General features: G+C 48.5%; 2 protein-coding genes across 4 annotated transcripts; both read right to left on the reverse strand.

Annotated features, from left to right (window-relative positions):
• Window positions 1-987: 987 nt before the first annotated feature.
• LOC101825419 (WAS/WASL-interacting protein family member 3) lies at window positions 988-16415 on the reverse strand. 3 transcript variants are annotated; one of them, XM_021231501.2, is made up of 8 exons: window positions 16398-16415; window positions 15619-15873; window positions 15251-15374; window positions 12315-12547; window positions 11699-11769; window positions 11365-11469; window positions 5160-5195; window positions 988-1222 (listed from the first exon to the last, which is right to left on the reverse strand). In XM_021231501.2, exons 2-8 carry the CDS (start codon window positions 15838-15840, stop codon window positions 1048-1050), a joined length of 966 nt encoding a protein of 321 aa, XP_021087160.1. In that variant the 5' UTR covers window positions 15841-15873; window positions 16398-16415; the 3' UTR covers window positions 988-1047. The 3 variants fall into 3 exon arrangements, with proteins under 3 accessions (XP_021087160.1, XP_012974121.1, XP_005077623.1); XM_013118667.3 differs by lacking the exon at window positions 16398-16415 and adding an exon at window positions 15986-16108; XM_005077566.4 differs by lacking the exons at window positions 5160-5195; window positions 16398-16415 and adding an exon at window positions 15986-16108.
• A 7141-nt stretch (window positions 16416-23556) lies between these two features.
• Sdf2l1 (stromal cell derived factor 2 like 1) lies at window positions 23557-25897 on the reverse strand. Its single transcript, XM_005077565.4, has 3 exons — window positions 25666-25897; window positions 25152-25348; window positions 23557-23962 (listed from the first exon to the last, which is right to left on the reverse strand). The coding sequence occupies exons 1-3, from the start codon at window positions 25847-25849 to the stop codon at window positions 23681-23683; spliced, it is 663 nt and encodes a 220-aa protein (XP_005077622.1). The 5' UTR covers window positions 25850-25897; the 3' UTR covers window positions 23557-23680.
• Between the last annotated feature and the right edge of the window lie 1029 nt (window positions 25898-26926).

The following is a 26926-nucleotide window of genomic DNA, read 5'->3' on the forward strand; positions in this document are numbered from 1 at the left end:
AATATACTTCACTTTCAAGGAAAGAGCAACCCAACCCAACGGGGTCAATCACTGAAGAGAAACAATATCCCCACCCCCTTCTCTCAAAGTGCACATACGGAATTGCTTGTTGGGAGTGTAAGCAAGGGGCCACTGCATGGTACTGATCTAATAAACACATACAATCCATATTTGGCAGGAGGGGGGTGGGACTAAAGGTGTGCACCACACATGACTGAATACATACTATACATATTCTTCTTCTTTTTTTTTTTTTTTTTTTGGTTTTTACGAGACAAGGTTTCTCTGTGTTGTTTTGGAGGCTGTTGGTCCAGCCCAGCCCGAACTCACAGAGATCCGCCTGCCTCTGCCTCCCGAGTGCTGGGATTAAAGGTGTGCACCACCACCGCCTGGCATACTATACATATTCTATGCAGCTTTAAACTGGGAATTCAAGTTGGCTGTATCCCATTTGTTTTGATGGAAGTACAGAGAGGATGTAGAAGCCCTGGGGAGCGCAGCACCAGTACACTGTGATGATGTGTCTTTGCCAAGGCACCTTCTGATTGGTTTGATAAAAGAGCTGACTGGTCAGTAGCTAGGCAGGAGGTACACAAACTAGACAGCCAAACAAGATGCTAGGAGGAAGAAGGGCAGTATCTCAGGAGTCACAAGAAGGTACAGCCACATGGCCGAGGGTAGACAACAAATATATGCGTTAATTTAAAATGTTAAGAATCAGCTAGTAAAGCTGGGCATTGGTGGCTCACACCTTTAATCCCAGCACTCGGGAGGCAGAGGTAGGCAGATCTCTGTGAGTTCGAGGCCAGCCTGGTCTACAGAGCGAGTTCCAGGACAGCCTGCAAAGCCACAGAGAAACCCTGTCTTGAAAAAAAAAACAACAACAACAACAAAATAGCTAGTAACAAGCCGAGCTATTGGCTGAGAATTATAATAAGTCTCTGGATGGTTATTTGGGAGTGGTTGACAAACACAGAGAAACTCCGCTTACAATGCACCTCTGTAGGAATTTTATTCATTCCTGGGGCATGGTCTGTAGGGAAGAGGCTACTCGCCCTTCTCGGCAGGGATGGACTCTGCACTGCCTGGGTCATTCTCGGAATCGTCTTTAGGTCTGGGCACAGGCTGGAACTTGAGTAGAACAGGCGGGGTGAAGATGGAAGCTTTCACGACAGGAGATGGAGTATCATCAGTGTTGCAGGGTTCACTGCAGGCTGCTGTCCTGCATGGGAGATGGCCAACACATGCCATGAAGTAGGACACGAGCACACAGGGCTGCCAGACATCCATGTAATAAAGTCCCAGGCTACAGGGTGTCTCCCAAGATATTTCTTCTTCTAGAGACCTCTGCCAAGGAGTCTGCTCAGCGCTGTGTGTTATAGCACTAATAGTACTGTAGAAAACCTGAAACGAATCTTAATGCTTATGAATGACACCTGGAGGAGCACGGCACAAACCACCAGTGGGCTACCCTGCTGACGCTTAAAGGAATGTAAATGTCATGATGGCTGCTTTGTTTTGCTTTTTGGGGACTGGGTGCCCTCAAACTATGTAGTTCAGACTGCTTTTGAACTTGCAGCAATCCTCTTGCCTCAGCCTCCCAGAGGCAAGGGTCACAGGAATGTGCATGTAACCAGTCACCGCCTGCACCCCCTTTGATCAGGGTGGTAGATCAAAGTGTGACTTCCTAACATAACACTTCTACTTGGGCATCATTCTGTGAAGATATGCTTGCAGCAATTGTCTCTAGATTGAAACATTTCCTCCTGGATAGAAACTCCTAAAACTCAAGAAAATGCCAAAAAACTAACAAAAAAGTAGTAAGGGTATATAATCAATAAAACATGGCTAAGAGGAAGAGAGCCTCAGAGTTGGGGAAGGCACTCAAGCAACACATTCGAGCTTTTCAGTGATGTAACCGACTGAGTTGACCTCCCTGCTAATCACAATAAACTCTAGCTCACCAAGCTAAATGTGTGTGCATTATTTCTTTGATCTGTCATCAGAAAGTTATCTAAGAGGAATAGACATTCGCTCACACATCTTCCCAGAAATGCCATTAACAACTATTTTTTCATAACTTGAATAGCCGTACAATATCCCATAACATGAATGAATATGTTTCTTTCTAGATTTTTAATTTTTTTTCAAGACAGGTTTTCTCTGTGTAGTCCTGGCTGTCCTGGAACTCACTCTGCAGACCAGGTTGGCCTGGAACTCACAGAGATCCGCCTGCCTCTGCCTCCCGAGTGCTGGGATTAAAGGTATGTTCTACTACTACTGCCCTTTTATTTTTTTGAGACAGGGTCTTGCTATAATAGCCCGCATAACCTTGGTTGGCCTGGATCCCTAGAACTTTTTTTCTTGAGCAGGCTGATGACAAATTTGCAGCAGTATTTCTGCCTCAGCCTCATGAGTGCTGAAATTGAAGACAAGTATTATCATGCCTGGATTCATATTTCCGCTTTGTGTTTTGTTGTTGTTGTTTTGTTTGTTTGTTTGGCTTTGGTTATTTTGGTAGTAGTAGTGATTTTTTGTTTGGATTTTGATTAGTGTTTTGGTTTGGTTTTAAGAAGACAGGGTCTCACTGTGTTGCCCTGGCTGACTTGAAACTCACTATGCAGACCAGATTGGCTTTGAATTTACAGAGATCTGCCTGCCACTGATGCCCCAGAGCTAGCTTAAAGGTGTGCACCACTATGCTCAACCACATTTCCTCTTTTTAATTGACATTACCATAAAGTTTTACAGAAGTGTCTTTTCTCCATTAGTCTAACAAAAAAGTTATGAGGCTCATAAGGACCCTCAGAAAGTTCAAGGTCAGACTGATGAACTTAGTGAGATCCTGATTCGGAAGCCAAGACAGAGGGTCAAGGGTGTGACTCTGTAGTGAGTCACTTAGGACACATAAGCCCTGTATTCAAAAGGACTTTTGCTTTGGAGACAGTTTCCAAGATATTAACCAAGTTCAAACACCAATTCACTGATCTGAGACCTTTCTATAGTTCATGACCTATTTTGAAAAGATGGCCTTTAATCCCAGCACTCAGGAGGCAGAGGCAGGTGGATCTTTGTGAGTTTGGGGCCACCCTGTCTACAGATTGAATTCCAGGATAGCTAGGGCTACAGAGTGAAACCCTGTCTCAAAAAACAAAACAATTTTTTAAAAATAGGTAAAAGAAAAAGAAATGGAAAGTAAAAAGAGTGGGAGAAGCTGGGCGTTGGTGGTGCATGCCTTTAATCCCAGCACTCGGGTCCCTGTCCCCCAGCCTGGTCTACAAGAGCTAGTTCCAGGACAGCCTCCAAAGCCACAGAGAAACCCTGTCTCGGAAAACAACAACAACAACAAACAAACAAAAGACAAAGAAAGAGAGACAAAGAGGGGAAGAGGGGACTGGAGAGATGGCTCAGCGATTAAGAGCACTGATTGCTCTTCCAGAGGACCCAGTTTCAATACCCAGCACCCACAAGACAGTTCAAAACTGTCTGTAACTCCAGTTCCAGACGATCTGACAACCTCACACAGACATTCAGGCAAAATACCAATATACATAAAATACAAATAAAAAATAGAAATAGACAAAGAAACCAAATACACATTTCCCTAATACAAACAAATCAGCAGTTCAGGAAAGTCATCCAACATCATTGGTCAACAAGAAAATGTAAACCATAGCCACAATGAGATCTGTCCACACCCCTGGGGCTGCTATGTCAGAGAAGCTGCTTCTGAGGCAGCATAATAAAGCCCCAGTTGTTTAGGAGGCTGAGGGGGGGGGACTGCTTCAGCCTAGGTAAGATTACCTGGGCGCCGGGTGTTGGTGGCGCACGCCTTTAATCCCAGCACTCGGGAGGCAGAGGCAGGCAGATCTCTGTGAGTTCGAGGCCAGCCTGGTCTACAGAGCAAGTTCCAGGACAGTCTCCAAAGCCACAGAGAAACCCTGTCTCGAAAAACCAAAAAAAAAAACCCAAAAAAAAAAAAAAAAAAAAAAGATTACCTGGGCAACATTGTGAGCACCATCTGAAAAACTGTTTTAAATTTTACTGCATGTGTTTATTGTGGGGTAACATGCGGTACTACAGTGTACTTGTACAGGTGAGGGGGTGGCTGTTTGAAGGAGTCAGTTGTCCCCTTTCACCATGTAAACCAAACTCAGGTCTTCAGCCTTGGTGGCAAACAACTTTCCTCACTGAGCTATCTCATTCCCACATTTCTATTTACTTGTTTAAAATACAGCTGTAAGGATGACTAAGAGGGAGAATGAGCACTTGCCTAGTAGGCCCTAGCCCTGATCCCTAGCGCAAAAACTAAAACAGATGGGTGTGGTGACACACCCCTTTAGCCCCAGCACTCAGAGGAGAGGCAGAGGTGGGTAAATGTCTGTGAATTTAGGGCCAGCATGATTTACATACTGAGGTCCAGGCTACCAGAGCAAAAGAGTGAGGCCCCGTCTCAAAAGAACAAAAGAAACAGCAAACAAAGAAAGATTAATAAAGCCATGCAAAGCATGGCAGTGCATACTGACAGTCCCAGAACTTGGAGACAGGGTCAGAAGGAACAACTCAAGGCCAGCCTGGTATACCTAGCAAATTTCAAGTCAGCCAGGGCTACACAGCAAGGCCTTGTCTCAAAGCAAAACAAAACAAAACAAAAAACAAATAGAAAGAAAAGAATAAAAGCTGACACTTGGAAGGCAGAGGCAGGTGGATCCTGAATTCAAGGCCAGCCTGGTCTACAGAGTGAGTTCCAGCACAGCCAGGGCTCCAAGAGAAATCCTGCCTTAAAAGATAGATAATAAGTATTGCCAGGGCCAACACGTAGGTAAAGGTACTCACCATTAAGCCTGATGACCTGTGTTTAATTCCCTGAGCCCACCTATGACAAGGAGAGAGCCAACTCCTTGTAAGATCACATGCATGCCCCAGGGACACTGTGGTGTACACATACACACACACACACACACACACACACACACACACACACACACACACACACGAATAAGAAATCTTTTAATAATATAAGTGTTCCTAGCTTATGGGGAAAAAAATGAACCCCCAATATATCACTAGTGAGACAGTATAAGGCTACTTTACAGTATGGCACTTTCTCAAACTAGTAAACATGGATCCTGAATGCAGGTCAGTGGTAGAGTACTTGCCGAGCATTTGTGAGGTCCTGGGTTCCATCACCAACACTGTAAAAAATGTATAGACATGTATGTGGGTATATACATATGTATATAATACATACAATGTATATTATATATGCATTAAATTTACCACATGACCTAGATGTCTACTCAAGAAAAGTAACTATGACCTCGCTAAACCTTTTCCAAATCGTTCACAATGTCATTATAGTCAAAAGTGTTGACTGGATAACTTAGAACTGATGCACAGATAATAACACGAAAGCAGAAGCTGAGGAGACTGTTCAGTCAGTAAAGTGCAAGCCTGGGGGCCTGAGTTCTCATCCCCAGCATCCATCCAAAAACTGGCACAGCAGCATGCATGTACACGACCCAGGTTCACAGCCAGCCAAGCAAGCTCCAGGTTCAGTGAGAGCCCTTGTGTCAAAAAAAAAAAAAAACTAGATAAAAGGGCTAGAGAGATGGTTAAGTGCTCTCACAGAGGAGCTGGGCTCAGTGTTCAACCCCTGCATGGTGACTCACAACCATCTGTAAGACTCCAACATGCTCTTCTGACTTCCTGGGACACCAGGCACACACATGATACACAGGCATGTATGTGGGCAAAACACTTACATTCACAAAATAAAAACCATTTAAAAGGAAAATGTGAATCGTGATGGAGGAAAAAACCTGACTTCCACCCGTATTCTCTGCACACGCACATGCACACACATACAACACAATACACATACAGAAAAAAATGCAAAGAAATATTATTGAACCATAAAAAATGATTGAAGGATACCTGCAGGATGCATGGACTTTGAAAACATGACCCTAGCTGGGTGGTGGTGGCACACCAGGCTGGACCGACAGCCTCCAAAATACAGAGAAACCTTGTCTCGTAAAACCAAAAAAAAAAAAAAAAAAAAGAAAACATGACCCTAAATGAAATCAGACAGGCATAAAAGGCCATCTTTTTTTTTTTTTTTTTTTTTCCGAGACAGGGTTTCTCTGTGGCTTTGGAGGCTGTCCTGGAACTCACTTGGTAGTCCAGGCTGGTCTCGAACTCACAGAGATCCGCCTGCCTCTGCCTCCCGAGTGCTGGGATTAAAGGCGTGCACTACCACTGCCAGTTTAGTATTTTTCCTGTGTATCTTATATTTCAATTCATGTACTCTCTGTTCATGTATATAATACTCTATGGGATGAACATGTAACATTGTTTATTCATCTTGGATTCAGGTAGGTGGTTTCCATGTTTGTATGATGATGTATGAACACTCACATGCAAGCACCTGTTTCAGTCCCTGTCTCAGGCCTTCCCAGGACATACACACAAGTGGAATTACCAAGCTATGTTAGGACTCTATGCTTAACCTCTGAGGAACTGCCAAGCTGATTTTCACAAATGGCTCTACTGCTTTACATTGCCACCCATGTTAGGCTGTAAAGAAATCCTGAGAGAAATTATTCAAAGGGAAAAATTTGTCTTTAATCTCAGCACTTGGGAGGCAGAGGCAGACAGACCATTATGAGTTCCAGACCAGCCAGGGATACATAATGAGACCCTATCTTAAAGTAAAAAAAATAAAAGGGGAGCTTATTTTGGTTCATAACTTTAGAAGTTTTTAGTCTATGATCTTCTAATTCCATGGTTTTTAGATGCAGGGCAAAGCAGAAACATCACAGCACAAGGAAATAGGAGAAGAAATCTGTTCACTTTAGCCAGGAAGCAACGAGTAACAAGGGTCAGTGGGAAGAACCAGCCATCAGAGACATGTCCTCCTGACCCACTGCTTCCGTGTAGACCCTATCTGTCACAGTGAGTCTACTTGCCAACAGTCACTCATGGTTTGGCTCCAGTCACCTGCAGAAACACCATCACAGGCAAACCAGATGCATGCTTTCCTAGTCCAGGAATCTCTCAGTCCAAAGAAGCTGACAGAGCAGCCATCAGAACAAAGCCCAGTGGTACGTGCCTGTAATTCCACTGCTAAGGAGGTTGAGGTAGGAGGATGATAAATTCAAGAAAGAACAGTTTAGACAACTATCACAACCAGCTTTGCAACTCTCCAAACCCTTAATACATCATTTTTGCTTAATTGCAGGTCCTGAGTTGATGGAATGTATAACTTCATTGTAGTTTTGAACTGCATTTTCCTAATTATGGAGGATGATGACCAATTTTTTTTCCTGGCTATTTGTAAACAAATCCTGTACAAATGACCTGTAAATATTTTCTCCCTTTGTGAAGAACTGATTTATAAAACTGACATTACCTGCTTCTCTTCCTCCTCCCCCACTCCCTTTCCCTCGCCCGTTTTTTCTCTCCTCTTGCTTTGCCTTCTGTGGACTGGTAACACATCTTCTAAGATAAAAATGTTCTAAAATTACACAACTATGAACATATAAAACCCCAATGAATTTCCGGTATGGTGGCGCACACCTTTAATCTCAGCGCTTGGAAGGCAGAGGCAGGCAGATCTCTGTGAGTTTGAGGCCAGTCTGGTCTTCAGAGTGAGTTCCAGGACAGCCAGAACTGTTTCACAGAGAAACCCTGTCTTGAAAAAACAAAACAAACCAAAACACCAACAACAAAAATCAATAAATCAATGCAATTGGATTTCCCCTTCATAGAGCAAGCCTTGATTTTTTATTACTTTTAAAAGCCTATGCCAGCCGGGCGTTGGTGGCGCACGCCTTTAATCCCAGCACTCGGGAGGCAGAGGCAGGCGGATCTCTGTGAGTTCGAGGCCAGCCTGGTCTACAGAGCTAGTTCCAGGACAGCCTCCAAAGCTACACAGGGAAACCCTGTCTCGAAAAACCAAAAAAAAAAAAAAAAAAAAAAAAAAAGCCTATGCCAAGCGGTGGTGATGCACGCCTTTGATCCTAGCACTCAGGAGGCAGAAGCAGGAGGATATCTGAGTTTGAGGCCAGCCTGGTCTACTTAGCGAGTTCTAGTACCACCTGCAAAGCTATAAAGAAACCTTATCTCAAAAAAACAAAATAAAACAAAACCAAAAACGCCTCACACATTGCCAGGTGGTGGTGGTGTATACTTTTAGTCCCAGCACTCAGGAGGCAGAGACAGGCAGATCTCTGTGAGTTCAAGGCCAGCCTAGTCTATAGAGCAAGTTCCAGGACTGACCCCAAAGCTACAGAGAGACCCTGTCTCAAAAAACAAAACAACAACACCTAATTCATTTTCAGACTCTGCTTGTGCCTTCAACACTCATGATTTTCTGCTCTTTTGTAAGGAAAGCACTCTTATTCCTGTCACAGATAAAGCACACACAGAAGGAGCATTGAGCCTGTTGATGTGTTAGACAATCTTATATGGACTTCAAGTCTCACACCACAAATGCCTCAAAGTCTGCCTGGCTACAAACAACATGATGGATTCTGGTGCCCTCCTAGCCTTCATGGTATAAAGGTAAAATATTCATATCATGGGGTTGGAGACAAGCCAATTTTGTCGGAGGCTGTATAGGAGGGAAGCTGATGATGGTATGTTATTAGAAAAGCCTCTAAAAAAATTTAGTGTGAGCAAGTTTGCCACAGCATGCGTGTGGAGCTCAGAGGGCAGCTTGCAGGAGTCAGTCTCTCCTTCCACCATGATCTCCTTCCTCAGGGATCAAACTCAGGGTCACCCAGAGCAAATGCCTTTACCCACTGAGACGATTGTGGTGGCATGAGTGGGCCCAGAGGCTCATGTGTTCAAATATCTGATCTGAGTTGTTACAACTGTTTGAGAAAAAATAAATGATGTGCCACAGGGTGGGCTTGGGGTTTCAAAAGCCTTCCACGATCCTCAGTGTACTCTCTGCTTCCTGTTTGTAGATGAGGATCTGAGCTCTAAACTGCTACCCCCACGCCATGCTTGCCTACCTGCTGCCATTCTCTCTGCCATATGGTGATGGAATCCTGTCCCTTTGGAATTATAGCTCCCAATGAACCCGTCATTTCATAAGTTGCCTTGGCCATGACGTTTTATCACAGCAATAGAAAAGTAACTAATATACCAGCCCTGAATTGAACACTAAATGTGTGAGTCATGTGCTAGGTAAGCTATTATTTTGGGTTTTTTTGTTGTTGTTGTTTTGTTTTTGAGACAGGGTTTCTCTGTATTGCTTTGGAGGTTATCCTGGAACTTGCTCTGTAGACCAGGCTGGCCTCGAACTCACAGAGATCCACCTGCCTCTGCCTCCCGAGTGCTGGGATTAAAGGAGTGTGCCACCACCGCCTGGCCCAGGTAAGCTATTCTTAAAGAAAGAGTTATAAAAATGAGGCTAGGGCTGAAGTGTAGCTCAATGGTGGAACACTGGCTCATAGGCAAAGCCATGGATTCCATTCCCAACAACAACAATACACACAGTTTTGCACACACAAAAAATTTGGGAATGGACGATGGTGACACACACCTTTAATCCCAACACTCAGGAGGCAGAGGCAAGTGGATTTCTATGAGTTCGAGGCTAGCCAAAGCTACATAGAGAAACCCTATCTCAAAAATAAATAAGTAATAATCTCAATGGGGCTGGAGAGATAACTCAGTGGTTGGAAACACTGGCTGCTCTTCCAGTGGACCTGGGTCCAATTCCCAGCACCCCATGGCAGCTCACAACTGTCTGGAACTTCAGTTCCAAGACAACCAACACCCTTATACTGGCAAACCAATGCACATGAAATAAAAATAGATCATTAAAAAAAATAGAAGAGGCAGTTTCTAAACCCTTGACAGTACAATTCTCAGTTTATTTTGAGCTTTGATGGGTGCACAGCACTCACTGTAGAAATCTCAGGGCTCCATCTCTTGGCTATAAAGAAGCCTGAGACAAAGTTCTACTTGTTTGCAAGTCGCTCTGGGTAAACTCTGAGAATCTGTGACTCCGGTATGTAAATCATCTGAACAGTCCTAATACTCAGAGTAGTGAAGCCGAAAGATCACTCGTGTCCAGGAGTTCCAGAACAACCTGGACATTTTTAAAAAGGAGGGGCACTGGATTGTGGTGGCACGCGCCTGTAATCCCAGCACTTGGGAGGCAGAGAGATGTGGACCTGTAAGTTCAAGGCCAGCCTGATCTACAGAGTGAGTTCCAGGACAACCAAGGCTATACAGAGAAACCCTGTCTTAAAGAGAAAAAAAAAAAAGGTAAAACAATGAAGACAGTGAAAAAGATGGTGATTTGAGGCTAGACTGGTGTCTGCCAAAGAGGTGTGAAGACCTTACTTCATATCTTCCTCACTCACATAAAAAGCCAAGCACAGCAGGGCACTCCTATAGAACTAAAGCTGGGAGAATAGTGACACAAGGATGCCTGCAGCTTCAAACTATGACATTCCAGATTCAGTGAGAAACCCTGCATCAGTAATAATAATAAAAGGTGGAGGGTGATGGAGGAAGACCTCCATCATTCACTTATGACCTCTATACACATGTGCACAGACCAAAATCAATACATACATGCAGTGCCTTCGTGTACACACACACAGACACAGGCACAGACACAGACACAGACACAGGCACAGACACACACACACACACACACACACACACACACACACACACACACACACACACGCACCCACCAGGGGTTGTCAGGAATTTAGGAAAGGAAAGGATGAATAGGCAAAACACAGAATTTTCCCCCTTGAGACAGGATCTCATGTAGCTGAGGCTGGCCTTACACTGACTACATAAGCAGAGATGACCTTGAATTCTGATCCCTCTGCCTCCACCTCCCAAGTGCTGTGAATGCAAGCTGCTGCATTTCTAGCTCTATACGTGATTTTTTTTTTTTTTTTTTTTTTGGCTTTTTGAGACAGGGTTTCTCTGTGGTTTTGGAAGCTGTCCTAGAACTAGCTCTTGTAGACCAGGCTGGTCTCAAACTCACAGAGATCTGCCTGCCTCTGCCTCCCAAGTGCTGGGATTAAAGGCGTGCGCCTAGCTTTCTATAAGTGATTTTTAACTATCTACATTTAGTGAACCCTGCTTTGCAATATGATTCCAAGGCTACCCCTTAGCTGCTTCCTTTAGGCTGGGCCTGGGTTTGGCCAATCATGGACGTTTTCTACCATTGCAAACACTGATTACATGTGCAGTTCTGGGAGTGGAAAGAATATCATGAACTTCTGCCCTTGAACATACTATCACAGTACCTGTGAGAGGTAGGACCCCAGCACTGGAACACAGCCCAAGGGACAGGATTGGAAAGCTGCAGACACTCACCAGGGGAAGCCAGGACAATGAAGCTTGTGTGCACTGTTTCCTGTCAAATACGAGAAATGGAAGCCTCCAGGGTTGAGGACCAAGGGGGTCAGATCGACCATGTGGCTGTAAGATAGGGAGGAAATAGGATGTTGGCGCTGGGCCCATCCACCGCATCAGCTTATGTGTGACATAGGTCCAAGGATCCCCTCACAGTCCAAACTCTTGGGAATAAGCACAATCACCACCCAAAACTGTCAGAATCGAGAGGCTGAGACAAAATAACCAAGTTTGGCACTCAAGATGTCCCCCAAATGTTTTTTGTTTCCTTCAAGCTGAGCAAAATCCTTTCCACCTCTTTGAAGTTGATGAAAGACCATTCCAGCTTAATTTCACTTCAGACCTTGAAACATCCAGTTTCTCCATCTACAGGAAACAAAGGAAATGTCAGGACAGAATGAAAAAGAGCAGAAAAGCAGTCCTTACACAGGAAGCAAGAATTGATTTCCGAAAGATAAATAGTTGATTTCAGGAATGCAGAGAAAATGGTAGCTGGGAACTGAGGAATCCCTACTCCAAGACAAGGGTAATGGGTAAGGGGAGGGTTTCTGGAGAAGGGGGGCCTGAAGTGAACGACACAGAATAAACAGGAGCCCAAAGGTGCAGATGGGGGCAGAGAAAGCACCGAGAGGCAGGAATGGGGAGACGTGAAGAAAGTCTGTGGCGTGCCTCCTATTCTTGGGGACACCCCAAGTACACCTGGGTTGCTGGCTCATGAAGGACAGGAGGTGGAACTCTGTACCGTTCACCTCCACTGTGGCCCTCAGCCAGGGCAGTGCCCCTTATTTGTTTGACCTGCTGCTAGTTCATACACAGAGCCCCTCTGTAGGGATCTGAGAACACTGCCGGGGGCGGGACAGGAGGAAAGAAGCAGCCCGGCTAGCACTAGAGTAGAGCATGTTCCCACTGACCGGCTTTCCAGACATTGGAGGAAAGGGGCCAAAGACCCTGGGCATAGTGTAGACAGGGGGTGATGCAGCCACTACAGAGGCCACGGTGGTGACAGGCGGTGGCAGTGGCGGTGGCGGTGGCGGTGGCAACGGTGGTGGTAACGGAGCTGGTGGCAGGCATGGGGAGGTTGACCGGTCTCGGAGGACAGGATCTGCTTTCTTTGGTTTCAGCTTCCTCCTCTTCTTCTTGGCACCTGCAGCAAATGGCACCGTGAGTTCTGACAGCTTGGCCAGTGGGACCCAGACACAGTAACACAGGGTTTCATGAGCCCTCGCCAGCAAAGGAAAGCCTTCCCAGGCTTTTTACACTACCTAGGGCCACCACTGACAGGGGCCAGTAGCCATTATCTTACCAGCTACCCAACACCTTAGAGAAGGGATCCAAAATCAATCTCTCTCTCTCTCCCTCTGCCTCTTCCCTTTTCTCTCCCCTCCTTCCCTTCTACAACAGGGTCTTATGTATCCTAGGCTGGCCTGTATCATCAGCTGAGAATCACCTTAACCTGTGGTCTTCTTACCTCCAACCTCCACATTACTGGGATTATATGTACACAGTTTACGCGCTGCTTGGGATTAAACACAGGACTTCATGTTCTAGGCAAGCATTCTACCAACAGAGCCATATATCAGCCCTACTTTTACCTCTTACAGGCAGAGCCAGATGCCCTATCTGCACAAGAGCAGGCAGAATCCATGCCAAGATGTCTAACTTTAAGGGTATAATTTTGAAGGGAGTAGTGGAATGAACCAGCCCTGTGGGCTAAACTGTGGCATCCAAGGCAAGAACTGTGGAAGACTGAGTCTGCTAACACCAGCAAGGATATCCAGGCCCCAGACAGTGAGTCCCCAGACTACATCCTGCCCCAGAGGCAGGATGGGGTGGAAAAGGGTACAGCTTTTAAAAGAAAACCCATAGTGAGGTCTTGCAAAGGCAGGTTCAAGTAAAGAGATACCTGAGCCAGGCCCTACTCTACTTTCAGGTCTTATGGACTGCACTGAATGAGTTTGGAGAGTACATTGAGTGTTAAGAAACAGCTCATGCAACCCATCAGAAGAGTTCATTAGCTGGATGTGGTGGTGTATGCCTGTAACCACAGAATTCAGGAGATGGGTCCAAGGATCAGGAGTTCAAAGCTAATTTGAGCTACTTATCAAGTTAAAGGTCAGCCAAGGTTATGAGGCCCTGTCAAACAAACAATAAGGGTTGGCAAGACGGCTCAGCAAGTAAGGATGCTTACCACCAACCCTGCTAACCTCAGTTGTGGTAGAGAGACCTAAAGCCTTGCAAGTTGTCCTCAGTCATCCACATATGCACCATGGAAAGTATGTGTGTGCACGCATGCATACACACACACACAATAAATAAATGTAATAGAAGTGCTGGAGAGGTGGCTCAGTGGTTAAGAGCACTTATTGCTCCTGCGGAAGACCTGTATACACATCCCAGCACCCATGTTGGGTGGCTCACAACCGTGACTCCAAGTGCCCTCTTCTGGCTTCCACAAGTATCTGTATGAGTACACATTCCACAAGTATCTGTGTGAGTACATGGGATACATGCACACACACACATTAAATAAGTAAAATGCTTTAAATGTTTTTTAGCAGCCGGGCGTTGGTGGCACACATCTTTAATCCCAGCACTCGGGAGGCAGAGGCGGGCGAATCTCTGTGAGTTCGAGGCTAGCCTGGTCTACAGAGCGAGTCCAGGACAACAACCTCCAAAACAATACAGAGAAACCCTGTCTCAAAAAAATTTTTTTAACCAGGCGGTGTTGGTGCATGCCTTTATTCCCAGCACTCGGGAGACAGAGGCAGATGGCGGATCTGTGAGTTTGAGGCCAACCTGGTCTACATAGTAAGTTCTAAGACAGCCAGGGCTACACAGAGAAACTCTGTCTCAGGAATGATGGAAAAAGAAAAAAAAAAAAAGATCTGAATTCAGATCCCCATCCTACAGAAAATTCAGGGCAGGCCAGCACACACCTACAATCCCAGCACTCTGAGGATGGATACAGATAGATGCCTGATGCTCACTGGCTGGCCAGGCTACCCAAATCAATGACCTTAGGTTCAGACACAGACCTCGTGTCAAAATATAAAGGTGAAGAATGAGAACAGAGAGCCAGATGTGCTGGTGCACACCTTTAGCCCCAGGCAGGCCAATCTCTGTGAATTTGAGGCCAGCCTGGTCAACACAGTGAGTTAGTTCCAGGCTGGCCAGTGTTACATAGTGAGACCCTGTCTAAACGCGCACAGACACACACACACACACACACACACACACACAAATGGCTCACTGGGTAAGAGCACTGGCTATGTAAACCTGCAACCTGAATTGATCTTCAGATCCCACAGTGGAAGAACTGACTCTTGCAAGTTATCCTCTGATCTTACACACAATAATAGTGTTTTGCTTTAGAGCCAGATGTGGTGGTGCATGTCTTTAATGTATTCTTTGAAGGTAGAGGCAACCAGATCTCTGCAATTTTGAGGCCAGCATGAATTCAGAACGAGACCCCATCTCAAATACGTGGCTAAACTTTTAATTAAAACACATCCTAAGGAAAAAAAAAAAAAACACATCCTAAGGCCTGGACTAAAGACATCTGCCACCCTATCCCTAACTCCTTCTGTAGTCAGCCTCTAAATTAGCTAATCTTGCTAGAAGGTATGCCTTCCTTCCTCCCTTTCTGTCCCAGGCCCTCCTTCCTCCTCATCATTAAACCAGATCCAAGAAGGTTAAGTCCAACCTACACACCTTACTTGCACCTAGGATGTCACCAATCTGAGCTTGACATACAATGCAATGTTGATGGGAATTGAAATGGGGGAGGGGAGAGCAGCTGCCTGAGCTCAGATTCCCAAGGGCTCACAACTTCATTATTGAGCCTCACCCTGGGAATACAGGTGTACACGGTGGATGCGCCTCTTCAGCTGCTCCAGGCGCTGATGCATCTCCAGGGCACCCATACTGTTGCACTGGTTCAGTTCCCCCTGGACAGCACAGACAAACTTCGCCTGCAATAATGATTGAGGAAAGGCAGGAAGCCACAAGAGAGTCGCTTGCCTGCTCTACACCCAGGCTTGGAGTCCTTGGCTTCGGAAAGACCCTTCTGGCTTCCCGAAGCTCCCCTCCCCCGACAACACACACACACCCCCGTTAGGTGACCTTCCCATTCATCCATCCCTCAGTCAAAGCCCACCCTCAAAACCCCGCCCTAAGAAACAGCAGGTGGAAGTGGTGGCCTCCCGCCGCCCGCACCCAGAGGCAGGAGAGTAGTCCCCGCTGCTCGATCTCAGTCTGCTTGCCCTTGCGCACGACCCTCTCCGCCAGCGCTGGGTTACGATCCAAGGTGCGGAAGAGACGGCGCAGCGCGCGCTCTGTGTAGGTCGCTGCTTGCCTCTCGAAGTCGTCCTCGGAGATGAGCTGGCAGAAGGTCACACTCTGGGGGAATTCGTTATCGTACTCGTCCAGGACTTCCATCGAGAGGGACTGCTGGTGGTAAGCTGGTGCTGCCTGGGGGCGGAGCGGCAGTCAGGGCAGGGCTCCTGGGGCAAGGGGACCCTCCCGAGGGCTAGGACTGAGATCCGGAAAGGTGACAGGAGCCCAGTGGGACTGCAGGACGCACCCACTCTTTCCCTACAGCCACAGTGCAGACTCCAGTTCCCCAGACTGTCCGCCCACCTCCCGGTCTACCCTAGAGAGTCAGGGGGCGGGGCCAGCGCCAGTACACGTGACAATGCCCACCTCTCCGGGCATGCGCGCTGATGTGCTCCCTCTCCCCAACCCTCGACCACTGGAGGCACCCAAGTTCTTGGAGATTTCAATCTTCTGAGCCATGGTCTTGCCCAAAGCACCCAGCCCTCTCCCAGTTTTTCGTTCCCTCCCCACCCTGCATTACCAGTCTGCCCTGGAATCTAGCTTCCAGTTCATCAAGGCGATATCCAAAAGGATTGTCTTCTGCCCCCAAAGCGCTTTAAAAGCTTTGGCTTTTGCACACTCTCAGTTTCCTGTCCTACTCCACAACATTCCACACAAACCTCTCCAGGTCATGTCCTGGCCTCGCCTTCAGGAACGCTTCTTGGTTTGTTGTTTGTTGTTTTCTGAGACAAAGTGTAGTTCTGGTTGTACTGTAAGCCACTGTAGACCAGGCTGACCACTGGACAGGGCAGACAAACTTCGCCTGCAATGAACGACTGAGGAAAGGCAGGAAGCCACAAGAGAGTCGCTTGCCTGCTCTACGCCCAGGCTTGGAGTCCTTGGCTTCGACCTCTGCTTGTCTGTGCCTCTGGAATGATGGGATTAAAGGTGTACGACAGCATGCCCCGACCCATGACCGCCGCTTTGTCTGGATGCCCTCCTGTCCTTTCCTTCTTGCCCCTCTGCTACATTTCTAAAGGTTGTCTTCACCTGCCTCTTTTTTTTTTTTTTTTTTTTTTTATGAGACAGGGTTTCTCTGTATTGTTTTGGAGGCTGTCGGTCCAGCCTGGCCTCGAACTCACAGAGATCCGCCTTCACCTGCCTCTTGACAGCCAACCTAAATCCTCTGAGGCCCAGCCCTCCCTAGAGCTCCCGGCCCACACCCAAGATATTCATCTCGGAAGGGTCTGCTGCCCCAAGAGCTACTGGCCCACATCTGCCCTGGCCACTGAGGAGGGTGCGTGCCAGCTGCTTCTTCACCATCAAAGCCCTCCATCAGGCCTGAAACCCCATATGTACCAGAGCAGTTCCCCTGTGGGTGCCAGGACTTGAAAGCTAGAGTAGCATTGTGGCTGATTTTCTCAAGCCAAGGGGTGAAGGCTACTCCCGAAGGCAATCTGAAAGCCCAGGCCTCCTTTCAAGGAGACAGTCCTGACCAACTCTCACTAGATCTTTTTTTTTTTTTTTAGGGATTGGGCTGGGGGCATTGAAACAGAGTCTCACCGTGTAACTCTGGCTGTCCTAAAACTTGCTATGTAGAGTCTTGTCCTCAAATTCACAAAGATCCACCTACCCATGCCTTCCCAAAGCTGGGTTCAAAAGCATGGGCCTCCACACCCAGCTTCTCACTGGCTCTTATTGGTAAAGGTTACCCTGCAAGCACACCACGGGCTTAAAAGTGCAGCTCAGCCCTGCCTGGAAAGCAGACATGCCAGACACCTCAGTGTCCCTCCTGTTCAGGACACACTGTCCTGTAAAAGAGTGCGCCCGGCATGGCTGACAGGTCTCCTCTGCAAGTCCTATTCCAAGTCCATCCATCCCTCCCAGGCAGTATACCCCTGCTGAACCCCAAGACCCAAGGTAATGCCCTGGTATGAGTCCTTTTCATGCCTCCTCCCAAACACCACTCAGAACATCCTCTCTTCACCTTGGTTACCTTCAGGCATTCGGGAAGGCTGAGGCCTGTTCTTCCTGGTGTAGTCAAGGCTGAGCAAGGTACATAAACCTTTTCCGTACAAAGAGGCGAACATTTGTTTCTCTCCACAAGCTCCTGGAGTCCCTAATTTTGTTTTGGTTCTTGAGACAGCATTATGCCATAGACCAGGCCGGCCTCGAATTTGAGGCACTCTTCCTGCCTCGGCCTCCAGGCATGAGCCACAACACCTAGCATGGGCACCTGAGTCGTAACCTGGGGGGCCAAGTGTCCACATTATCCTCTCAGATGGGTGGTCTCATCCAGCCCTGCGCCCATGAATAGCAATCCAAGCACTTGCCCTGGGGGAGTGAGGGAGTGTGTGGACAGTGGGCAGGGCCTGACAGATGCCCTTCCATCATTGCCCTGCTCCCCAATGGCCCACAGTAGTGCACCAGGGAAAGAGTGTCCAGCAAGCCTGTTGGTCTCTCTGGAATGCATGCCCACCTAGGCGGGGCCTCTGCCTGGGCCAAGGGTGCCCTCTGACCCCAGAGACACAGGCCTGGCTAGAATCTCAAGTTTCCGTGGAGGACAGAGTAAAATGAGCATGGAGGGGGAGGAGGGTGCCTGCAGGCGCGAGGGGCCAGGTCTGGAAAGAAGAAAGAACCTACAAGTGTAGGTGAAGAGGTGGTGGTCTACAAGGCTGGTCCCAGATGCTTTGACAATATCATTGCACTGCTTCTCAGAGCACAGTAGTGCAACCTAGTCAGAGCTCCTGCAGCCAGCAGGAGTCCACCACCCTCATCGTGTACAAGGCTGGAAGTTCAACCACCACAAATAGGTGGGACCTCTGTCCAAGGCTTGGAGCATAGAGGGGATTCCAGGCAAGATACAGTCCTCGGGTCTTATGAACTTCAGGACATCCAAGCTTTCCCCAACATGATTCTGATTCTGGTGAAAGACACTCCCAGGAGAAAATGTAAGGGCAAGCACCTGAGGGGGGCTCACACACAAAGGAGAGAGGCCTGTGCTCAGCTACAGGGGTGGGGGGGGCACAGTGGGCCTACCTTGTACTCTGTTTCAGCCTGGAGTTCCTTCTAGAGTAAAAAGGATGCTTCACCCATAGCAGGTGAGGCCCTTTTTGTTACAGACCTGGTCCTTGGTCCATTCCCCCAGTATGGGTTCTGCATTCTATCCTTACAGATTCTTCTGCCGGGAGAAGCAGAGCGAAGGCTTTCATGCCATCTGGAGTTTCCTGCCCTGGGAGGGTCCCTGGCCTCACAGCACACCCACACCCCCCACCTCAGACCAGATACTCACATGGGCGTCTAGACACCCCTTGTTTCCACGATGGGGACAAAGTGAAGATTAGTGGGAGGAGATCCTGGTTGTCGCCGGCCCTGTCCTACCCGGACAACCCCGCACCTCATGGCTCCCTCTCGCCGGTGGGCACCATCTTTAACCTTCTGACAGTCCCAAGGGCCGAGCCCCAGGCCTTAAGCAAGGCACAGCGCCAGCCTCATTGGCTTGCGCCAACACCAAGCTTCGCCTACTGCACACCTATTGGCTGCTGCTGGAAAGATTTCAAAATAGCCTCCGGGCTCTGATTGGCCAGGCGCCCGAGTTTTGGCTCTGCCGTTTTAACAATGAGCCCTCCACACACTTTCTCATTCATAACTTATGAAAAGGAACTCTGCCCGCCTTTTCCCAGCTTGCTTCTCTGTAAGTATTGTAGTGATCTTCGTGAGGGCGCGTACATGCTGCCACACAGCTCACCAAATTAAGGAGGGTGCTGAGATTCCAGGAAGTGTCCGAGCCACTGGCTAAACCTGCGATTGAAGGAGCCCTCAGGCTCCTAAAAATAGGACGTCATTTCAAAGACAGTGGCCTTCCCTATTTCTGTCAAACTTTTAAGAATGTCGCCATCAGGAAACCTCCAGCTGGAATAGGGAGGCCCTGGCGTACGTAGGGGAAGAAAATGCCCTGATGTTGCTGAGACTGGAAACTACTTTGTGGGTAAGAGTTCATTGAGTGACCTTTCTGGGCTTACCAAAGATACACATTGCCTAGCACACAGAAGCTGAAAAGCTCTCTCTACTCAGGTGTGTGCTGGGGGAGGGAAACATGATTTTGCAACTGGCACCTGTGCTTTCTCCTGTTTCACCCCAGTTCCATGGCTGAGAGAAATTTTTTTCTTTTTCTTTTTTTGGTTTTTTGAGACAGAGCTGCTCTCTGGATTGTTTTGGAGGCTGGCCTCGAACTCACAGAGATCCGCCTGCCTCTGCCTCCTGAGTGCTGGGATTAAAGGTGTGCACCACCAACACCCAGCTGAGAAAATGTTTTCAAAACAGCTGGTTTTCAATCTTCAGGAATGTATGTTGCCCAGTTTATTTTAAATGTGAGTGGTGTTTTGCCTGCATGTCTGTGCACTATAGGCATGCCTGGGTCCAAGGAGGCCAGAAGAAGGTGTTCAGTCCTCTGAAACTGGAATCATAAACAGTTGTGAGCCACCACATGGATGCTGGAAATGGAACACAGGTCTTCTGGAAGAGCAGCCAACGCTCCTAACTGCTGAGCCATAATCTCTTCTTTAGGGAAAAAAATGCTGTTGGCTTTAGAGACAAGGTCCATCCTGTACCACTGGCTTGCTGGGGACTCACTAAGTGACTCAGCTAGCTTTGTGTTTATGGTGATTCTCCTGGGTCTTTGTAATCATGGGCCACCATACTGTGCCTCTCCACACTAATGCAAAACAAAACACCCAGAAATCTCAGCATTTGGGGAGTGGAGAAGAGAGTATCAGAAGTTCAAAATCAAGACCAGCCTGAGCTACATGAACTACTCTCTTGGGGTGGGGCACGCTGGAGAGATAGCTCAGTGGTTAAGAGGGCTGGCTGTCTGCTCTCCCAGAGGACCCAGGCTCCATTCCCAGCACCCACAAGCCCTTTCACAACCATCTGAACTCCAGTTCCAGGGTTTCTTTTTTTTTTTTTTTTTTTTTTTTTTGGTTTTTCCAGACAGGGTTTCTCTGTGGCTTTGGAGGCTGTCCTGGAACTGGCTCTGTAGACCAGGCTGGCCTCGAACTCACAGAGATCCGCCTGCCTCTGCCTCCCTAGTGCTGGGATTAAAGGCGTGCACCACCAACGCCCGGCTAGTTCCAGGGTTTCTGACACCAGGTTTCTGCAGGCAAAACACCCACCCACACACATAAAAATAAAAATAAATTTTAAAATTAAGTGTTTTATGGATGTTACTTTTGCTAGGTTTGGTCATGTTCTGAATTCTACATGGAATGTTTTTGCTCCAAAAATATATTGGGTTACCCAGGATTCCTACTTGCTGTGCACCTTAGTTCTTCTCCTAATCAGCATTCTAATGCCTCACTGCCTGTAGAGGTGGGCAGGAGGAGTTCCCCCTTGCATGTACTGGGTGTAGCAATGCTGGAGTGCCCCACCCCAATCTTAGCTCTTCTCAGGAAAAAAATAAACAGCCCACTTGTGATTCTGTCTGTGGTCTTCTGACTGGTAGAGCCCTTATCGAATGCGTAAGAAGTGCTACTGAGCAATTGCTCCCACCCACCCAGCCGCCCTCAGTCAATGAGAGAAGACACTTTGGCATGTGCATACACTGGCTTCCTTTCCTCTCAGGTAGTATAACTTTAGTGAGATTCCCCAATGAGACCAAGTACTAGGGTGGACTAGGACCCCACAATGCACCTTTCCCTTCCCTTGCTCAGCCCCACAGCTCTGTCCCGCATTTACTGAAATCCTCTCCCAATCATCTCCTTCCATCTAAATCCTCTCAAATCTCAAGAGATGGAGAGGAGTGCAGACTCCTAGATGAAGCTCAAGAGTTTTTGGATCTGGAGAGATGGCTCAGCTATTGAAATTGAGTACTACTCTTTCAGAGCTGTTACAATTGTACCTGAATGAGGTTCCTAGCACCCATACTAGATGGCTCACAGCCATCTGTAGCCCCAGCTCCAAGAGATCCAACACCCTCTTCTGACCTCTGAGGACACTACACTCATGTGCACAGTTACACACACACACACACACACACACACACACACACACACACACACAAAGATAACATTTAAAAGTTTGGCTGCATGGTGGTGCACACCTTTAATTCCAGCACCCAGGAGGCAGAGGCAGGTGAATCTCTATGAATTCTAGGCCACTGGGTCTAGTGAGTTTCAGACCAGCCAGAGTCACATGAAGAACCCTTGTCTCAAAACAAAAGTTTGGCAGCGGGAAGACAAGGGTCTCATAGGGCAGGAGAGTAATGGTTTGAGACACAACCACCTCTCCTCAGAATTCAATTGACTACAGCTTTTGTCTCACCCACATGCTTTAATAAAGTCTAATGATTTCTCAAATCCATGTGTTTCCTGCTCTTCCCATCCTATTCCAAGTCCCTTCCAGACAACTGTCACCCCAGCCTCTTGGGACTTTTTCTGGCTCTCAGGAAATCAACACTTTCCATCCCCAGCAGTTCCCTGAAGTCCTCATGACCTACACGGCCAAGCCTGGACAATCTGTCGTTTCTTCCACTACCTCTAGAGGCCACACACACACCACTGGTGAGCTGTTAGCTTGCTTAACGTGAGCCCTTCCATTTCTTCTGCTTGTGCATTTATTTAGACTGTATGCTTCGTTGGGTGCGTGCCTTTGTTTAATTCTGGAGCTGGAGCTGGAAATGGGCCTCATACCTCGCACGTGCTAGCCTCGTGCTAGAGGACCAATTGTTCCCCCACGCTCAACAAGCACCTGCTCCCCAGCCCTCTCTCTATTCATGTCTTTAAACTGTAGTGCCATGACTGCCGGGATTGTGCCTCCTCAGATTTCTTTTTTTTTTTTTTTTTTTTTTTTTGGTTTTTACGAGACAGGGTTTCTCTGTATTGTTTTGGAGGCTATAGGTCCAGCCTGGCCTCGAACTCACAGAGATCCACCTGCCTCTGCCTCCCGAGTGCTGGGATTAAAGGCGTGCGCCACCACCACCCAGCCAGAGATAAATCTCAAGGCTGCCACAACCAGCAGAAGAGTGGGGTCGTGAGGGCAAGGAATGAGGGGCCTGGGGAGCTTGAGCACCAACCCAGTTGGCAGGGACCCTGAGACCAAGGCCACACAATATAAAAATTGCCTAAGTTCAAGTCCTGGTAACTGCGGTTCATGGCTATGAGGTTGCTGTAGTTCAAGTCCTGGTAACTGCAGTTCGTGGCTATGAGTTGCTGTAGGGTAGACAGGTGAGATGACTGTTCAGAGCAGATTGTTTTTGTTTTTGTTTTTACGAGACAGGGTTTCCCTGTATTGTTTTGGAGGCTATAGGTCCAGCCTGGCCTCGAACTCACAGAGATCCACCTGCCTCTGCCTCCCGAGTGCTGGGATTAAAGGCGTGCGCCACCACCGCCCGGCCAGAGCAGATTTATGGACAGGCACCAAAAAAAGAGATTTGGGGCCACTGAGATAGCTCAGCAGCTAGAGTGTGTGCTACACAATCCTGGCAACCTGAGTTTGATCTCTGGAACCAAGACAAAGGTAGAAGATGAGAATCAACCAAACAGAGTTGGTCTCTAACCTCCACACATGCACTGATGTACAGGTGCCAACATATACACAGCACATACACTCACACTAATAAAAAATGACTTTATGAAAGAGTTTGGGGCCAGTTGTGGTGACGCACGCCTTTAATCCCAGCACAGAGGCAGGTAGATCTTTATGAATTCCAGGTCAGCCAGGGCTACATAGTGAGACTGTCTCAAAAAAAAAAAAAGTTTGAACAGGTACCTAGAGATAGGAGAGATGGTAACATGGACAGACATGGCTGGTACCTCCAGATCTTTCCTGGGGTTACAGCAAATATAAACACAAACCAACATTTTTTAATCATAAAGGCACTTGAGGGCTCTACAAACAAAGTCTCACACAAGAGTGGCCCTGCAGAATCCCTACCCAGCCACCCTCCCTCCCTTCACCCATCCAGTTCTCAGAGTTCATCATGACCTGTAGAGAGATCTGCTCCAGGCTTGATGAAGATACCTTCCATGGCCTTCCATGTGTTGTGAGCATTGGCACTAGCCATGCCGTGCACCTCATGCTGCCCACGAATGGGGTTTCCATACTGCTCACCAGTGACCGACAGGAACACAGAGGTGCCCACATGCTGGAAGCGGACGCTGGCCTCACGTTCCCAGTGTTGCCCGGAGCATCGAACCGTCCACAGGTCCAGGTCGTCACCCTCACCGTCTTCCCCGAAAGCACTCACCTCCTGAGAGTGTAAGGTGTGGAGGACAGTCACACAGAGCAGAGCACCGGAGCTGCATGTCTAGCACCTACTATCCTGGGCCTCTGGGCCGTTCCCTGACCTTCAGCATCCACAGCTGTGAAAGTGGACATCAAGAGTTCCACACTAGCTGGGCGGTGGTGGCGCACGCCTTTATTCCCAGCACTTGGGAAGCAGAGGCAGGCCAATCTCTGTGAGTTCGAGACCAGACTGGTCTACAGAGTGAATGCCAGGCCAGCCTCCAAAGCTACACAGAGAAACCCTGCTTCAAAAAATAAAAAACAAAAAAAGAGTCCCACCCTAGCCAGGTATGGTGGCGCACGCCTTTAAGTCCAGCACTCAGGAGGCAGAGGCAGGCAGATCGCTGGGTGTTTGAGACCTAAATTCCCATCCCACTGAAGGTTTCTTTTTTGTTTGTTTGTTTGTTTTTTGTAAGACAGGTTTCTCTGTGTAGCCCTGGCCATCCTGGAACTCATTCTGTAGACCAGGCTGTCCTAGAATTCAGAGATCCACCTACCTCTATCTCCTGAGTGCCAGGACTAAAGGCATGTGCCACCACCAACCAGCACCTAGAGCCCGTGTTAGCAATCAGTCTTTGTAGTGCCTACTGGCCCCTGGAACTAAGACCTTCTTTCTCTCCACGGGCTTCTTGTACTAACCTAGTGAAGGCAAATCCCCTAAGTTCTTCCCAGTCTAATGGCCATGTTCCCTGTCGCCAACATTTCCCCCCAGAAACTCTCCCAAAGCACTGTCAGTTCCTTCTCAAGCCCTCCACCCCGACCAGCTGCAGTGACCCCATGCTTTAAGCAGGAGCTATGCCACAGGGGAAAAGGACTAGGGGAAAACTCCTACTTCTCTTTCAGAACCAGCCCGAGTTGCTCCTTCCTTCAATGTTCTACTACTTATCAGTTATCCCCTTCTGAGTCGATATAGGAGCTAATCAATCGCACTCGCTGACTTCTCAGTCCTTCTCCTAACTCTGGGGTAAAAATTCCTGAGGACAGGACGCAGAGAGGGAGCTTCATAAACGTCTGATTAGAAACAGTCCCATTTCACAGCAGCTGAGACTGAGTCCCCTCTCGGGCCCCTCCCCTTCATCCCTCCCTCACACCTCCCGGATGTCGCTCAGGTTCCTGCTCGCTCAGCTTTCGGCGGGGCTCGGAACGGGGCTTGCCTGGTTGTTGGATAGCGGCGACGGGAAGTGGTGCGTGTGCAGGTTCTTGCCGGTGAGCACATGCGTGAGGCGCACTGCCTGCCCGCAACGCACTGGGAGCCCGCGCGGGCACCCGCCCTCGGAGCCGCCACGAATCCGCCAGTAACTATTGGCATCGTCGGACGCCTCCACGCCGGTTACCGACTGTTGGCCGCTGCCTGAGGAGGGACAGCCCACCCCGTGGTCTCTGTCAATTGCAGATCTCGGGATCCTCGTCTTGAACATTAAAAAGTTCCTCCCACAGCCTTCGCTAATTCAGGACCCCAAGGGCTCACCCCAGCCCAGGTCCCCTCCGGACCCACAAGTCCCGGTGGACCCTCCACATCCTCGATCCCCGCGGCTTGCCTCTCACGACCCTGCAAGCGAGTCTAGACTCGCAACTACCCAGCTCCCTGACAGCCCACAAATCCCACTAGGACCACCCGGCCTCTGAGCCTCCTCCCCAGTGCCGGTCCCAGTCGCTACCCCTGCGCACCGGATCCGTATTTGATGTCGTGTGAGTGCAGCCGCACTTTGTGGTGGGTGTTCAGCAGCTTCAGCACTGACCCGCAAGTCACGAGCCCGACGCTGGTCTTGGACGCGCCACCGCTCCTCACCGACAGCACCAGCAGCAGCCCCAGTAGCGCCCCCGCTACCCCGCCGCGGCTCGCGCCCGGCATCGCGACGGCCGGCTGGGTTCCAGCAGCTCCGGACCTCTGCGCTTCCGTCCTCAACACCGGCCAATCCGCCTCTGACAGCGCCTCTCATAGTAGCCAATCGTCTTCCCGCGCGCGCTCCTCCTGCACTACTATTGGATCGTTGTGGAGCGGCCCCACCCCCAGCTTTCAAGGAGGTAGCTGGGAGGGGGCTGGAGACACTAGCAGGGTTTTAACTGGTCCACGCTTCCGAGGACCCGCCAATGAACGTCCAGAGAGCGGCGGCGGCGGCGACCAGCTCCGAGAGGCCTCCGAGTGGCGCACCGCGAGGTTTGTGGCCAGTAGTCGCTTGGCCCCTGTCTTAAGCCCTTTGGGTGTAGTCAGGAGCCCCTTTGACACTGGACCCCTGGACTTCAGTCCTGGGCGTAAAGATGCACAGTCTTGTGAATCACTAGATTTTGTGGTCATAAAGCAGACAGATCCCAGTTACTGCAGTCTCCTGGCCCCAGGAGTTAAACTGTCACTGGACCATGTAATCAGCTCCTGGATCCCAGGGTTTCTGAATTCCCTTGGCCATGCAGCTACTTGAGTGATTTGGTGGCAGAATATCAAGGTTGCTGGATGGGTCAGCAAAAAACAGTTGGGAACTGTCATTCATATTTAATCATACATACACTTTTTTCGATGTTGAGGATCCACAGAGAAACTGCTTCCGGGCTACATTATCAAGCAGCTTATGAAGTATATAGCTGGAGCACTAGCTAGATACTCATTAAAGTTTCTATTTAGGGACCGGAGATGTGACTCAGTAGAGTGCTTGTCTGGCTAGCACAAAACCCTGGGTTTGATCCCTAGCATATCAACACTCAAGTGATGAAGGCCGGAAGTTAAGGAGGAAGTTTGAGGTCATTCTCCTAGAGAGTTGGTGGCCAACCTGGGCTAAGTAAGACTCTTCCTCAAAAAAAAAAAAAAAAAAGTTTAGGCCAGAAGTAGTAGCACACTTAGGAAGCAGACAAGAAAATCAATTTATGTTTCAGAGTTTCAGGCCAATACGTCCTATATAGAAAGTTTCAAGCCACCCAGGGCTACATGTGAGACCAT

The sequence above is a fragment of the Mesocricetus auratus genome, unplaced genomic scaffold (assembly GCF_017639785.1).
Source record: "Mesocricetus auratus isolate SY011 unplaced genomic scaffold, BCM_Maur_2.0 Super-Scaffold_100008, whole genome shotgun sequence".
Classification (NCBI taxonomy): domain Eukaryota; kingdom Metazoa; phylum Chordata; class Mammalia; order Rodentia; family Cricetidae; genus Mesocricetus; species Mesocricetus auratus.

Excerpts from the sequence above, each read along its gene's own strand:
- Sdf2l1 (XM_005077565.4), bottom strand. The coding sequence starts at position 25,849 with ATGCCGGGCGCGAGCCGCGGCGGGGTAGCGGGGGCGCTACTGGGGCTG. Across the intron at positions 25,349-25,665 it reads CGACATCAAATACGGATCCG|GCAGCGGCCAACAGTCGGTA; the intron begins GTGCGCAGGGGT and ends GTCCCTCCTCAG. Across the intron at positions 23,963-25,151 it reads CGCCGCTATCCAACAACCAG|GAGGTGAGTGCTTTCGGGGA; the intron begins GCAAGCCCCGTT and ends TTACACTCTCAG.
- LOC101825419 (XM_021231501.2), bottom strand. The coding sequence starts at position 15,840 with ATGGAAGTCCTGGACGAGTACGATAACGAATTCCCCCAGAGTGTGACC. Across the intron at positions 15,375-15,618 it reads GACTACTCTCCTGCCTCTGG|GCGAAGTTTGTCTGTGCTGT; the intron begins GTGCGGGCGGCG and ends TCATTATTGCAG. Across the intron at positions 5,196-11,364 it reads CATTGTCCTGGCTTCCCCTG|TGTTGGTGATGGAACCCAGG; the intron begins GTGAGTGTCTGC and ends CATTTTTTACAG.